General features: G+C 37.7%; 1 protein-coding gene across 1 annotated transcript in view; it reads right to left on the bottom strand.

Annotated features, from left to right (window-relative positions):
• Positions 1–12,801, bottom strand: part of DTWD2 (DTW domain containing 2) — an 88,621-nt gene extending 75,820 nt beyond the window's left edge. Inside the window, exon 1 of the mRNA XM_032214507.1 lies at positions 11,834–12,801. Within this exon, the coding sequence (XP_032070398.1) occupies positions 11,834–12,003 (170 nt within the window). The 5' untranslated portion in view covers positions 12,004–12,801. The remainder of the gene's footprint in view (positions 1–11,833) is intronic.
• Positions 12,802–15,950: the final 3,149 nt, after the last annotated feature.

Here is a 15,950-nt window from a genome sequence, read left to right as displayed (position 1 = left end):
TGAATAAAATGTGCATAGGATTGTAGTGTAAGAAATAGGGCCTAGGATAGGACAATGACATCAGTGGAGCAGGTAAGAACTTTATGTCACACTTAAGTAGTATATAATAACTATATTGCCATTCAGTCTAGGAAAAATAAAGAACTACACCCTGAGATTCAGTGAAAGTAAAAATATTTGTCAGATCGTAACCTGTATTATGGACTGAGAATATAAAATTTGAAAAACCCTCTAAATAATATAAACTTTCTCTAGTATACAAACTTCTCCTGTATAGATACCGTATTATTCATCTTAATGTTAAACATTTTCCTTGCATATAATATTAATAATCACGTATGTGATAAAGAAAGCACAGGAAAATCAAAACTGAAAATGTGTGCCTTAAGGTTAGGAAACCAGACAGGCAGAGTTCGCTGCAATTAGTGACACGCCCTGAATGCATTCGTATTTTATGCTAAGCCATGCTGTAGTTTGTTCAACTAATGATATAAAGTTGTGTGCAAACTATTGTGGTTTGTCAATTATCATCACTAGATTAAAATATTGTATGAATCCATCAAATTGTATTTTCTTCATTAACTTATAATTGAACAAATCATTAACGCAATAGGTAAACTAAGTCCTGGATGACATGGAAATTATAAAACAATTTAATTTATATCTGCCCCATTCTGTAATTCTTGTTCATGAAATTATGAAATGAAAAATGGATTTGAACGCAGTCTTTTCAATTAATGGAAAATTTCCTAATCATTTGAATATCTAAAGCATACTCCCAAAATACTAATTTCTTTTTCTTATACTTTCTACTCCTTCTTTCTATTCTCTTTTTTTTAAAAATTAGCTTGTTTTAGAATCTACTCTTAAAAACAACATTTCCCTCCCCCCACCCTCCACATACACTTTTGACCAGCAGATCTAATGCTGTTTTTTCCACCAAGGTCAAATGATAGAGAGCAGAAATCAGTGCTAATAAAAGAACATCTCCTAGTGACAGAAAAAAGAATAGCTTGTCTGTGCCCTCCATGGACTGATCAAATAGAAGATCTGCTAAAGAAGTTACAAACCTTTTGCTTAAAAACATGCTTGAAAACAATTTGTCTAAAAGCAGAGACTTCTGTTCATAAAGATGATGGCTGCAACTTAATTGCTGCCATACTCCCACAATAAGTGAATAGATGACCAGTTGTAGCTACTGAGTGAATTCGGTAGTTCTTTCAGCTATTCATTTTGATTACCCACTTCAATCTGTTTTCATAGAAGAGCTTTCAGTGAAAATACATGACTTTGTAGTGTACAATCTAACTCTTCCTGTCTCTGATTGTAATGTCCTTTCAGAAGTACTGACATGTCCACAGATAATTGCCTAACCTGCTTGACTGATATTCCCTGTGTTTACAGATCATCACCTTTATCTTGGGGAATACTGCTAGTTGATTGACTGAGAGGACTCATATACAATTTTTATTGTATGAAGCATTTTTGAAGCACCAAGGGAGCTGAATATTGTAGTTTGAACAAGTTTGAATAATGCTTTCCTTGGAAGATGTGAGGGGTATGATACCGTAAGACTGTTGGTTTCTACTGATCTTCAAGAATATTATTAATATGCTCTTTCATGCTCACTGAGCATTGGTGGAACTTTGAAGCATGAATACTTTATTTTGCTACTGATTTATTTATATCTATCCCCACAATGCCTGATTTTACAGATGAAGGAATTAATGGTGTGAATTTAAGTTATACATTGCCAGCCAGATATTATATTTATTTGCATGTAGTATTATAAGGATGATCTAAATTCAAGAATGTGAATGATTTACTGATTCATCCCCACCCTTTCTAGATAATAAAGTAATGTAATGTAATATATGTATAGTGATATATAGCAATGTATTCCTTTAGATACTGGCCAGTTACCATCTGACAATGCTATCAAATTGGCAATTTTCTAAATAATGCTGTGAAGAGTAGCTAGCATTTTGGTATAGATCTAATCTTTGATAAATAAAAGTTTATTTAAGTACTAAATTAAATTATACAAATTAGAACAAACCTAAATAATACAGGTGCAGATAATAAAATTGTTACATAAATATATTTATTTATAATTAAATATACTGAAATAATTAAAATTTAAATTAATCAATTATTTAAGTCATTAAAATACTGATGCTAAATCACTAAGCAACTAAAATATAAAACTTCTGAAAAATAAAAATTCCAAAATATCACGATCAATCCAATCATACAATCACAGATTGAAGATTAAAATTTCATGTGATTAAAAGAATTTTTTTTCAATTTTATTGATTTTATTTTCCTACCTAAATTTTCACTTCACCTTTTGTATCAATAAAGCATCCGCCAGGCTTCCTGATCATATTTGCCATACAATTTTTGAACAGTTTATGTAAACATCTGAAACCTATTATTTTTTTAATATTAGGGAAGCTATTATGAATTTCAGGTATCAGTATTAAAAAGACAAGTACAAAAATTATGGGCAAGTGTTATTAATATATTGTACTCATGGACAGAGTCTTTCAATGAGTGGATTACATATCTTGTTCTTAAGAACTGCTGTAGGAAGGGTGTGAATTGATCAGTTAACTTTCTCTTTCAAAGTATGACAGCATCCAAATTTACTTGTGTTGTTTACAAAGTGTTATGATTAGTTATGAAGTTGACTTAAAAACGTTTCAAATAATGCTGTGCTCACTGAATGACTATCATCCTAGTTAAGCTATAGTGTGATGGTTCCAAATATTTTCAAATTCCATATGATGGGCTAACAGTATTAACATAGTTTAACAATGTCGTATGTTTCATTGGTCAGTTTTATTCTGATAGAAATCATTTTTAACTTTTTTAATTTCTCAAAGGCTACCTATGGGAGAGCTACTTTGCCATAATTATAACGCTTTCACAAAGAGCCTATATAAATCTGTTATTAAAAGTAGTGACATGGCCAGTTGAGGGAGGGAGGGAGGGACATACAGAGACAGACAGACAGACAGACACACACACACACACACACACAGAGAGAGAGAGAGAGAGAGAGAGAGATTCCGATAACTCCTCAAACACCATTCACCTGTTGACAGATATAGGGAAGGGGCAGGGTATCAATCTTTCTTGAAGGATACAAAGAAGGCTGCTGACCAGAACTTATTAATCCAGTCAAGTCAATTTACCTCAGACATGTTTTCAATGGTTTATGATATCTGTATAGTAGACTAAGAAGTTTATTTTGGGACAATATGTCACAAAGATCTTCATCGCATTACTTCATCACATAAGATTTTACTGCTTATTGGCCAGCAGTTTCATCTCTAAAATTAAATAAAAGTTGATCAAGCAGGGAGGGCAAAGCCCTGGATAACATTTATATCCAGTGGTAGCTGAGAACAGGGCATCCACTTCTGGAATTGTGCTGCATGGTATATTTTCTACTCTCCCTTCCTCCCAGAATTTCTTCTCTTGCAGAGGAAAGAGATTCTAAAGCATGTTAAGCTTGCCAGCATCAAGGCATTACTTTCAATGTGTATTTGCCATTGTATACTTACTTACTGTATTGTAATTCCTTCCTCTCCAATGAATGTAAATGCTAACATTGATTTTCCCTTGCTAAATGTCTCAGATCTGAGATGAGGATTTGAAAGGGTGGGGGAAATGGTGCATAAGAGTTAGCCCTTTTTCCCACTTCCTTGTGAGTTGAATTCCAGAACATGAACTTCCCTATGATTATGATTCACCCAGATGACAGGGGGTCACATCCTCCTAACATAAGTATTTATGGACAATTTCTTAATAAACCTTTTTAAAGCTTTATTAAATTTCTAAATTTCTCAAGGAATTTCTGCAAATTCTAAATTAAATGTCAAGTGTTAATGCAGATTAACAGAAACAGGGGATCCACTAGCCATTAAGTGATCAGTCCTATGGATTACCTATATATCCGGCAATTTTTAAAAAAAGCTAATTTATCTGCGAAGTGTTATCTAGTTATAAGTTATCTAATAAGAAAGCTAATTCCTGAATAAGGAGTTAAGTATGTCTGATGCATGTGGCCTAATAAACATTTTTTTAATTAAGTGCATTTTTCCAAATGCTGTCTTGAAACCTGTTTTGATTTTTTTTTAATGTAGGTTAAGACATCTCAATTTGCATTCAAGTAAGCAAGAAAATTACTGTCTAAAGTGATTTATATACTAAGAACAGTATCAATCCAAAAAGCCAGTTCTATTTGACTAGATGAAGGATTCAGATGAATTCACAAAGTGATGATTTCCATGTAATTGCTTTGTGCCCAGTAGCTATGAAATGAGTGAAGTATGAGGCTTAATACACCAGAACAATATAAAGTCATACATATAAATCTGTTCATGACCTGTAAACTTCCTGTAGCAATGCTTTCTTTCTGCTTCAGATATATACTTTGTTCTTCAGATATATGCGTACCAGCCATGCTATTTTTACTTCATGTCAGTCATAACCATTAGTACCAACATAATTTATTAAATTTAACTTTTGAGATTGTTAGAGGAAAAGCATGGAAATCTTTGAAGCAACTGATTCATAATTCATAAAGTAAATCTGCCTTGGCTTTGATTAAGGACATATTAATGCCCTGCATGTTAAGAGACATATTTTGAACCTGGCCTACTCATCATAATGCCCTTATCTGATACTGCATCTTTCAAAATTCCCTGTAGATTATGATAGAAATTATCATGTCTTAAAGATGTAGGTTAGCCCTCCAAATATATTTCAGATCATCCACACTTCAGAGAATAAAGGCCCTTTTCTATAGTTTTAGCCTACACAGTGTAGAATTACAGACATCTATATTGGATAAACATTAGAGCTATGCAGTGGTCCTGATTCAAAGACAAAAAGATATTTTGGAGTACATACACAGGGGTGTAAAATTAAAACTAGTTAGCAATTCCGTAAAGAAACACTTTCTTTCTTGGAGACTGAAACGCTAGGGAGAAGATGCATTTTGTTTTAGGAGTTGCTGTCAGCTGTTACATTCATGCCACCTGCACTCTTTTACCTTTGAACAGAAAACACTGAATTACTCTAATAAATGCTCTAACATTAGATCTTGGTTACTATGAAGAGCTTTTTCAATATAAGTATTTTTGTAATTCCTTCCTTGAGATACCATATTGCCCCCCATGGTAAATACATTTCCATATTTATGTAGTTACATTTTCCTATGTATGCACATATTTCCATACCCGGTGTCAATTCTATAAATAATCCATATGCTTTAAACCAAAGTGCATATTACCTGAACAGTTTACCCAGCTGAATTTGATCCCCCAACCTAATATTCTTATTAATTGCTGACCCTTGGGCTTATATACAGTGGGGCAAAAAAGTATTTAGTCAGCCACCAATTGTGCAAGTTCTCCCACTTAAAAAGATGAGAGAGGCCTGTAATTGACATCATAGGTATACCTCAACTATGAGAGACAAAATGAGAAAACAAATCCAGACAATCACATTGTCTGATACGATAAGATTTTTTTTGCAAATTATGGTGGAAAATAAGTATTTGGTCACCTACAAACAAGCAAGATTTCTGGCTCTCACAGACCTGTAACTTCTTCTTTAAGAGGCTCCTCTGTCCTCCACTCATTACCTGTATTAATGGCACCTGTTTGAACTTGTTAGCAGTATAAAAGACACCTGTCCACAACCTCAAACAGTCACACTCCAAACTCCACTATGGTGAAGACCAAAGAACTGTCGAAGAACTCCAGAAACAAAATTGTAGACCTGCACCAGGCTGGGAAGACTGAATCTGCAATAGGCAAGCAGCTTGGTGTGAAGAAATCAACTGTGGGAACAATAATTATAAAATGGAAGACATACAAGACCACTGATAATCTCCCTCGATCTGGGGCTCCACGTAAGATCTCACCCCATGGGGTCAAAATGATCACAAGAACAGTGAGCATCCCAGAACCACACGGGGGACCTAGTGAATGACCTGCAGAGAGCTGGGACCAACGTAACAAAGGCTACCATCAGTAACACACTATGCCGCCAGGGACTCAGATCCTGCAGTGCCAGATGTGTCCCCCTGCTTAAGCCAGTACATGTCTGGGCCCGTCTGAAGTTTGCTAGAGAGCATTTGGATGATCCAGAAGAGGATTGGGAGAATGTCATATGGTCAGATGAAACCAAAGTAGAACTGTTTGGTAGAAACACAACTCGTCGTGTTTGGAGGAGAGAGAATGCTGAGTTGCATCCAAAGAACACCATACCTACTGTGAGATGAATTGAGATGAACTTTTGATATGGACCAAATACTTATTTTCCACCATAATTTGCAAAAAAATTCTTTCCAAATCAGACAATGTGACTGTCTGGATTTGCTTTCTCATTTTGTCTCTCATAGTTGAGGTCTACCTATGATGTCAATTACAGGTCTCGCTCATCTTTTTAAGTGGGAGAACTTGCACAATTGGTGGCTGACTAAATACTTTTTTGCCCCACTGTATTATTTAAAACTTCCTGCCAATCCTCCACTAAGTTCCTAGTGCTTCATAATAGTTAAAAAAAACCATACAGAATTAAGATGATCAAGAAAGAATAAAACAGCAGGAGGAATAGCAACATGTAACATCAAGGCATTTTTTTAATATTACATGTAAAAACGCAAGGTCTTCCTGAAATAAAAGAACAATTATTTTAATGGGAAGGATTTCCCTTAGAAAGGAATTCTAGTTATTTGGCTGAGTTTCCAGAAAGTATTGTTCTAGTCCCATCAAAAAGTGTATCAGAGGTTATAGCCATACATGGGGGAGTTTCTGGTGATTTCAATAGATGGGTAGCTTTGCATGAGAAAAGAGAATCTTTAAAATATTGCAATCTTTAATAATTCAAAGCTTTAAAATTCTTACAGTGCTCTAAATTATGCAGGAAAACAAATGGCTGTTCAATTATTTCAGTATACTATGTTGCCTAAATGCAGGCTGTGAACAATACAAGACTGTGGTTTCCGAATACTGTATGATTTAAAGGTTGTTAGTCTTCTATTGATAAAATCTTAATTTATATGTACCTAATACAATGAATACAACTCAAAGACATGATTATGATATTTAAAACCCTACATGATTTAGGACTAAGTGATCTGAAATACTATTTTCCCCAGCAAGAGTTTGCCCCATTTTACTGAAATTATGCTTTTATGCTTTCTTTCACTTGAGTGTTATTGTAGGTGCATTACTATACTATAACCTAGTTTCAGTAACATTTTTTTTAATTAAACATAAATCCTATAAAAAGCAGAATTCAACTAAGGAATAAAAATGGGGCTACTAAGAAACAAGCTAAAATGATCAATATGTGCAAAGAAACCCTGACATTTGCAAAAATATAAAGCAGCGATGGAATGCTGAGCATTGAAGTAAGGGAACACCAATTCCTGGCTGGGTGGCATCTTGAATGCCATGTACTGTAGCATTTTAAAATGAAACATGGTTGCCTCGTGGACTTCCTACAAAAGGTGAATAACTGTCTCTTTCTTCCATTTTTAATGGTAACCTCATTCTCAGAAATAGTCAAACAAGTGTTGAGAAGAACATTTGCCCAGGCATTCTGTAAGTGGAGACAGGTGCAATTTTAGAGACAGGTGCAATTTTGATTTGATATGCACTTGTATTCATTAGTTTATGTGACCTACAAATTTGAAGTAGTTTACAAGACTGAAAAGGGTATATTAAAATATCTCAGTATTTAAATGAATTTAGCAAACACCCTTGAATTAAGATGTTCCAAACATTCACTTACTAAATTGAGTACTATATACAATATAGGCAAAAGGGAGACAAGTTATTACAAAATTGTGTTCAAGTATACAACTGGTCACTAGATGGCAGTACAGGATCATCAAGGCGTACCAAATACAATAGCTATTACATGTCTTTCAGTATAATATTGACTCCAGTTACTGTAAATGCAAATTTGTCTTAAACAAAAATGTAATTACCGTAGGAATAGCACTAGTGTCAAGCTAACTAAGTAAGATTAACACATTTGTTTCAAATAAGAACCAAACTGTTGTTAGACTATTAAGTTATTTGAATCTGTGCAATTAACATTGCAAAATATACAAGAGCAATCTCCTTTAGCACCAGAGACAAATATAGTATAGATTACAGATAATCCTCGATTTACAACAGTTCATTCAGTGACTGTTCAAAGTTAGCACTGAAAAAAGTGACTTAGCATCCCTATATCCATGTGATCAAAATTAATATGCTTGGCAACTGACTCATGTGAACCCTTTTTGCAACATTCTGACAAGCAGTTAATGGGGAAACAAGATTCACTTAACAGCTGTGTTACTAATTTAAGAATTGCAGTGATTCACTTAACAAATGTGGCAAGAAAAGTGATAACATTGGGCAAAACTCACTTAACAAATTTATCACTTAGCAACATAAATTATGGTCTCAATTATGGTCGTACATTGAAGACTACTTGTATAAATAAACAAGTGGACAGAAATAATTCCATAATGCCTGCTTTTCACTGATTAAACTAATGTGAAATGTGAAGTTTATATATAAAGTGTAATATTTAATGATCCATATTTATGTATAATTTTGCACATATTTATACTCAGAAATCATGTAATCTACCAATTCACTTTCCTCTAAGCTTTCAAAACACATAACACTGTTACATATTGTAAATGCCCTTATAGAATTGAAATTTGGCAAAAACTATAAAACAATTTACTTGTACTTATACTTGACGCCTCTTCACCCATCGTGGGTATAGGCGACTTCCATGGAAATTTGATGCCACTGTTTTCGGTCCTGGGCTAGGGTTGTCAGGTGGTGCAGCCAGTCGCTATTATATGATTTTCGGCTAAGATTGAATGGGCGCATGACTATATCTTCCGCTTTCCGTTTGAAGTGACCCAGAGTGGTTAGACGAACACCTCCTTTTGGCCGTTTCCAGGTCGGACCAGGCTCTGCAAGCAGGGAAATTTTTGGGATTTGATTTTCTGGCATTCTCAATGTATGGCCTAGCCAGCGCCAGCGTCTAAGTTCTATAATGGCAGATACATTTTCATTGATCTCACATTTTCGGCGGATTTCAGCATTGGATATTCTTTCAGAGTACTTGATTTTCGTAAGTCTACGCAAGCAACGGTTTTGAAATAAGTCCAGTTTGTGTTGATGAGCAATTTTTATTGGCCAGGTTTCACAACCGTATAATAACGTTGGTATGATAGCAGCCTTGTATATACGGACTTTGGTTTTCAGGCGAATGTCTTTCCTAGCCCAGAGTTTCTTGAGTGAGCTCCAGGCAATTGTTGCTTTTTGAATTCTAGCACTTATTTCTGAAGAAACATCTCCATTTCCCGTAATGTTGCTGCCAAGGTAGGTGAAATGATCAACAGCTTCAATTGGTTCATTTTGAATGTGGATGGTTTGGTCGTCTATGTGGTTGCAGCATATCATAAGCTTGGACTTGTTGCCACTAAGGACTAAGCCTAGACTTGCAGCTTCTTTTGCCACTCTATCCACCATGCCTTGTAGTGAATCCAACGAATCTGCGAACAGGGCAATGTCATCGGCGAATGTTAAGTCGGTCAGTATAAAGTTATTTGGGTAGATAATGACTCCTCCCGGTTGATTATCAAGCGCTTTCGACAATATAGCATCCATTCCGATGTTGAATAAAGTTGGTGACAAGATACCACCTTGCCTGACTCCAGAGTTTACAGTGAAAGCGTCACTTTCTTCATTATAGGCTTTTACTTTACAGGATGTATGGCGATAAAGGGCTGTTATTATGCCACACAGCTTGTTTGGAATTTTTTAAATTTAAATTTTTTAAAACAATTTATGATATAAATTATCATAAAGCATTTTATGAAATACAAAATGTCATTAAAATTTTTGCTCTGATGTTTGTCTATGTTATACGGCTTAATATGATATCCAAACTTTTTAAAAAAAGCAATACATTACAAATTACATCATTCTTGAGAAAACTGATTCTATCTCTGAAAGAATGTAAAGGTCCTTAAGTGCTTGGACCTCACAAAATAACATCCGATAAGTCAGTGGTGGGTCGCAGGCGGTACGCCCCGGTACAGAATTACCGGAGCCTTCCCGGAGCATCAGGTACCACTTGGGTAGGGTGCTCTGGAGGGCCCACCCGCACTCCTTACCTGTCTTTAAAGACTTCAGTGCTTCTGCGCACGGTGCGTACAGCACCTGCATGATGCTCCACCGAGCAGCTGGAGCATTGCGGAGACTCGCAGAGGCGTTGCTGGATGGCAAGACGCATGCACGCTGCATGCACCCATGTGGACGACGCCAGGTCCATTCCAACCGTACCGGTGGAATAGGATCCAAAACCCACTACTTCAATAAGTCCTAAACAGGACAAAACCAGTCTCCTAATGCCAGCCTTCTGGTCACCATGTATCTGACTAACTATGTACCCCAGGTAGACTATAAAGAAGACTGGGCTTTTTAGACCCATTTCCCAACAGTAAGTCAGCCTGAGAAAGTGTGACAGCACAAATAAACAAGTAAGTGAATAGCTGAAGTGGCATCTCCCTGTTACCTATAGCTGTTCACATTCTCTCCAGAACTTCACCTTCCCATCTGGGTATTTTTCAAGAAAGTTAATTATAAACTCACTTAGTTTCAAACAAATGTGGAGATAGTAGGTTGCAGAAAAGCATATTTTGCTTTTAAGAGTTAAATACAATCATGCTTAAAATCACATGGTTTAGCCTAATGTGAGAAAACATTCTCACATTATGCTACACCATATGATTTTAAGCATGACTGTCTTTACCTCCTAAAACAATCAGTGGCTTACAACATATAATGGATGAGTTTATACTAGACGGACACCAGAAATCACACTGCAGTATATTTAGAATGATGTACACTATAGTTTTAGGCAATTATTGTGGGACATGAATTTTTATGGAGTCTAAATAGTGCCACAAAGCTCAATATTCCTTGCCGCACACACACAGGCAGATGAACTAAATAAGGAAATAAATTATCTGATTTCTCCCTTTCCCAGCAATCAAATGTTTCCTTACCTAGATAGCATGAGCTACCAGCATTTACATGACAAAATGAACAAATGGGGTAACTATAAAACCTCCTTCAAATTGAGCTCATCCTCTGGTAACTTCACCAATTCATCCAAGTAGTTTCTGTCTTTCTGTAGTTTATTTATTTTTAACATAACAACGTAGCCCACAAATATGGGATTTCCTGGTATTCTCCTATCCACTCAAATACATTACCTGATCCACCTTAGCGTTTCAATATCAACCAGCTGTCATTGTTTAGGGTTTAGTGCCTCCTACAAATCTACTTCCAACTTACTTCGAAAAGTTCTTCCAAAAGGAAGAAGCCAGGCAAGTAAGAGAAGGCTGACATTCCTTGGTCCGTTCAAACAACGGGAGGCGTCAAAGTCTTCCTGGGAGTGCGCTAAGGCAAGGATGCTGTATTTTGGAATAACGACCACAACGTGTGATTAAGATACTGTTCAGAGTAGGATGTGAGCAATATTATGTTACGTGGAGGACTGTGGTTAGTTTGGCCATGATGTACACCTGAAGTGAGAACAAAGCCCTGAGAAGCGTGTTTGCAAAGGCGGCGGGGGGAGGGGAAAGAGTAACAGAGACCGGGCGGGAACGAGTGCATTGCGACCACTTAGCCAGCAGAGGGCGGGAAATACCGGGAGGAGGGAGGGAAACACTCAGCGACACGTGACCGTCCCACGGATCAGGCGGCTTAGCTCGTCCACTCACCCGCAGCGGCCGCATTCGGGTCTCCGCGCGCTGAGCTCCACGGGCAGCTCCCAGAGACCTTCGTAGCACTCTTCGCTTCCCTCGGTTGCGTTCTCAGGTGCAGGAGCTGTAGGCTGCCGCTGCTCCTCTCCGTTCTCCGCTGCGTCAACCGACAACGGCCCCTTTTCCATGGCTGCTGCGAAGAGTGAACTCGACTGCTTTATGTGCAGAACGGGCCAGCTGTAATCCCTGGAGTCTGCAGGCAGAGCTGAGGGAGCCTGCCTTGAAATCTTCTAAGCAGCCGAAACGGCAGCCTGGTCCACCTCTGTTTCCTGATGTGCGTCTCTTAAGGACACGTGAAGAAAGACCGGCTCTGAAACCGAAGAAGCCCGAAAAGCAAAGCTTGGACACGTGGTTAGAATGTGTCCGCCTTCCCCTTTCCTGGCATCCACAACAAATGCAAAAAATGGGTCTGTCATTGGCCGCAAGGGGGCTCAGCTAGAAAGTCTTGTTAGTTTCGTGTGATGGAGAAGAATGCGGGCGTGGTTCGGTATTGTTTAGTATGAAAAGTTTATTTGCCAATGCTCCACGTAGTTAGAAGGCTTTAGTTCCAGGGAAGCATGCCTATAAATAAGAGTCATGTTTAGAAACAAGTCTTGTAATCTGTCCCAATACAGCAGCCCTATTAAACTGATCTTCCCAGTTTACTTTCAGATCTTTGATTTTACTCAAGACTGGTTTACTGGAATCATTTGCTTTAATTTGAACAACATAAAGTGGATTGCCGAATGTTCAGTTTCACAGCATGTGGAAGTAGAATGCTGCCTGGTTTGTGGTGCCTTGGACAACTAGGACTTGCTACTATCCAAACTCTCAATCACTGGGTAGGTCCCAATAAGTTCACTGTATGCCAGACTTGGAAAAGCTGTATTAACACTTTGTAATTTAAGCTTGTTTATGGGATGATAAAAATGATTTTCTAAGTAGCATAAGATTAAACTTTTAAAAAAATCACATATAAGTCCTGTGTCTACTGTAGTGACTATTTCAGAAATCGGCAAGGTGCAACACCTCTAAGATTCAGAGGCAAAAATTTACTTTTGATATATGGAACACATAGAATCTGTATACATCTTCTTAAAGCATGTATGCTTTTTTTAAAACTACAACTACAACACAATAATAAGGAAAGTTGCATCTATCTGAAGGTATGGCAGGTGGATGCTAAAGTCATTTTTCTACATCCTCCAAAATGCTTTTTGTAGAACTCCAAAGCATTGAACTGTCAAATTAAAATTCTCTTAATATCTAAACTCCACAATTATGTAGAAGTCCTGAAATCTAACACAACTATGTTAAATTATGATTGCATAAGGTCATGATATACATTTCATCACTTACACTGTGCAAAATAAACTATATTGCCAAAAGTATTCGCTCATCTGCCTTTACTTGCATATGAACTTACTGTAAGTGACATCCCATTCCTAATCCATAGGGTTCAACATGACATCAGTCCCTACCTTTGCAGCTATAACAGCTTCTGGGAAGGCTGTCCACAAAGTTTAAGACTGTGTTTATGGGAATTTTTGACCATTCTTCCAGAAGTGCATTTGTGAGATCACACACTAATGTTGGACGAGAAGACCTGGCTCTCAGTCTCCACTCTTTAATTCATCCCAAAGGTGTTCTATCAGGTTGAGGTCAGGACTCTGTGCAGGCCAGTCAAGTTCCTCTACACCAGACTCTGTCATCCATGTCTTTATGGACCTTGCTTTGTGCACTGGTGCACAGTCATGTTGGAAGAGGAAGGGGCCAGTTGGGAGCATGGAATTGTCCAAAATGTCTTGGTATGCTGAAGCATTCAGAGTTCCTTTCACTGGAACTAAGGGGCCAAGCCCAGCTCCTGAAAAACAACCCCACACCATAATCCCTCCTCCACCAAACGTTACACTTTGCACAATGCAGTCAGACAAGTACTGTTCTCCTGGCAACCGCCTAACCCAGACTCGTCCATCAAGTTGCCAGATGGAGAAGCGTGATTCGTCATTCCAGAGAATGCGTCTCCACTGCTCGAGATTTCAGAGGCGGCATGCTTTACACCACTGCATCCAATGCTTTGCATTGCATGTGGTGATGCATGGCCTGGATGCAGCTGCTTAGCCATGGAAACCCATTCCATGAAGCTCTCTGCACACTGTCCTTGAGCTAATCTGAAGGCCACATGACGTTTGGAGGTCTGTAGCAATTGATTCTGCAGAAAGTTGACGACCTCTTCGCACTATGCGCCTCAGCATCTGCTGACTCCACTGTCAGTTTATGTGGCCTACCACTTTGTGGCTGAGTTGCTGTCCTTCCCAAACACTTCCACATTCTTATAATACAGCTGACAGTTGACTGAAATATTTAGGAGCAAGGAAATTTCACGACTGGATTTGTTGCACTGGTGGCATCCTATCACAGTTCCACTCTGGAATTCACTGAGCTCCTGAGAGCCACCCCTTCTTTCACAAATGTTTGTACAGTCTGCATGCCTAGGTACTTAATTTTATACACCTGTGGCCATGGAAGTGATTGGAACACCTGATTCTGATTATTTGGATGGGTGAGTGAATACTTTTGGCAATATAGTGTATTTTCAATACTGTTCAGGGGATTAAAAAGCATAGCTTAATTTTGTCTCCATAAATGTCCTTTTCAGAAGGTTTATGACTTATTACTGTTGTGAACCAAGCCAACTGGGTATATTAAGGTTAAAACCATGGGTTACATTGGTTTTAACTTAATATACCCAGTTGGCTTGGTTCACAAGTACCATGGGTTACATTGCTGTTTAAACATAACCTTGTAGTACACAAGAGCCAAGGTGGCGCAGTGGTTAGGGTGCAGTACTGCAGGCCACTTCAGCTGACTGTTAACTGCAGTTCAGCGGTTCTAATCTCACCGGCTCAGGGTTGACTCAGCCTTCCATCCTTCTGAGGTGGGTAAAATGAGGACCCGTATTGTTGTTGGGGGCAATATGCTGACTCTGTAAACCGCTTAGAGAGGGCTGAAAGCCCTATGAAGCGGTATATAAGTCTAACTGCTATTGCTATTACACAACTGTGTAAATGTGAGGCAAGTTTACTATCTGGAATTGTAACCATAATTGTAATCTTATAGTGCTTTCTATTGATATGTGAATCCCACCAAGAGCTCTATGTCAATCACACTTATGATGCACAGATACTTGCAGCCTAAAAGATCAGAAACTACAAGTAAGTAGATATTCCTTCCCACATCTACCTGTTTCATCACTATATAGACCAGTTTTTATCAACTTGATAGTCTCTGAATATGTCACACATCAGCTCATGTAAATTATCAGTTATAGTGGTTGGTTAGCTAGGGAAAATGGACAGCCCACACATAAAACAGTTCTAAATAAAATGAAAAAGTATTTCAATTTTATTTTAGCATTTGCAGTACAATATTTGATTTTTAACCCACTTTTGTTTATAAACAATGCAAGGTGATGAATATATCTAATACTCCTTCCTCCTGTTTTCCCCAAAATAACCCTGAGATGGATTGGGTTTGTTGCGATATACGCGCAGGCATACGTTAGCTATGCTGAAACATGTATAGAAGTAATGACTAACCATATGATTGGATCAGTAAGACCAACTGTTTACCTCTTAACACTAAGTAAGATCAGCAATCACAGACTCTTAATTATAAGCGTTGATTAAATCAGGGAGTTCGTTAATTAAATCAGGGGTTACAACTAATTAACTCTCAAACATTAATTAAGGATTGGAAGTTTACATGGCGATAAAAGGTTTATTGACTATGAGTATTCTTTAGGTCTACATGGAAGTAAATGAGTTACCATATACTGTAAGCTTGCACAATTCATGATTGGTCCCCATTGGCTATGTGAATCCACCCCTCCCTTGTGTATGCTCAATAAAAAAGGACCCCCGGACTCCGTTCTGGGTCGGTTCGTCTCGAAGGGAATTCGTGTCCGAGTGTTCCTTCCTCATTGGCTTCATGAACAACCCGCAGAGAAATCGCATGGGTTGAAAGTCCAAAATCAATACCTAAACAGAAACTTACAACAGTGCTGTGAATCCGACAAATTCTCATCTATTTAGTT

Source organism: Thamnophis elegans, chromosome 3 (assembly GCF_009769535.1).
Source record: "Thamnophis elegans isolate rThaEle1 chromosome 3, rThaEle1.pri, whole genome shotgun sequence".
NCBI classification, from domain to species: domain Eukaryota; kingdom Metazoa; phylum Chordata; class Lepidosauria; order Squamata; family Colubridae; genus Thamnophis; species Thamnophis elegans.
The sequence above is the reverse complement of the archived record's forward strand: the minus strand, read 5'-3'. Positions and strand labels throughout refer to the sequence as shown.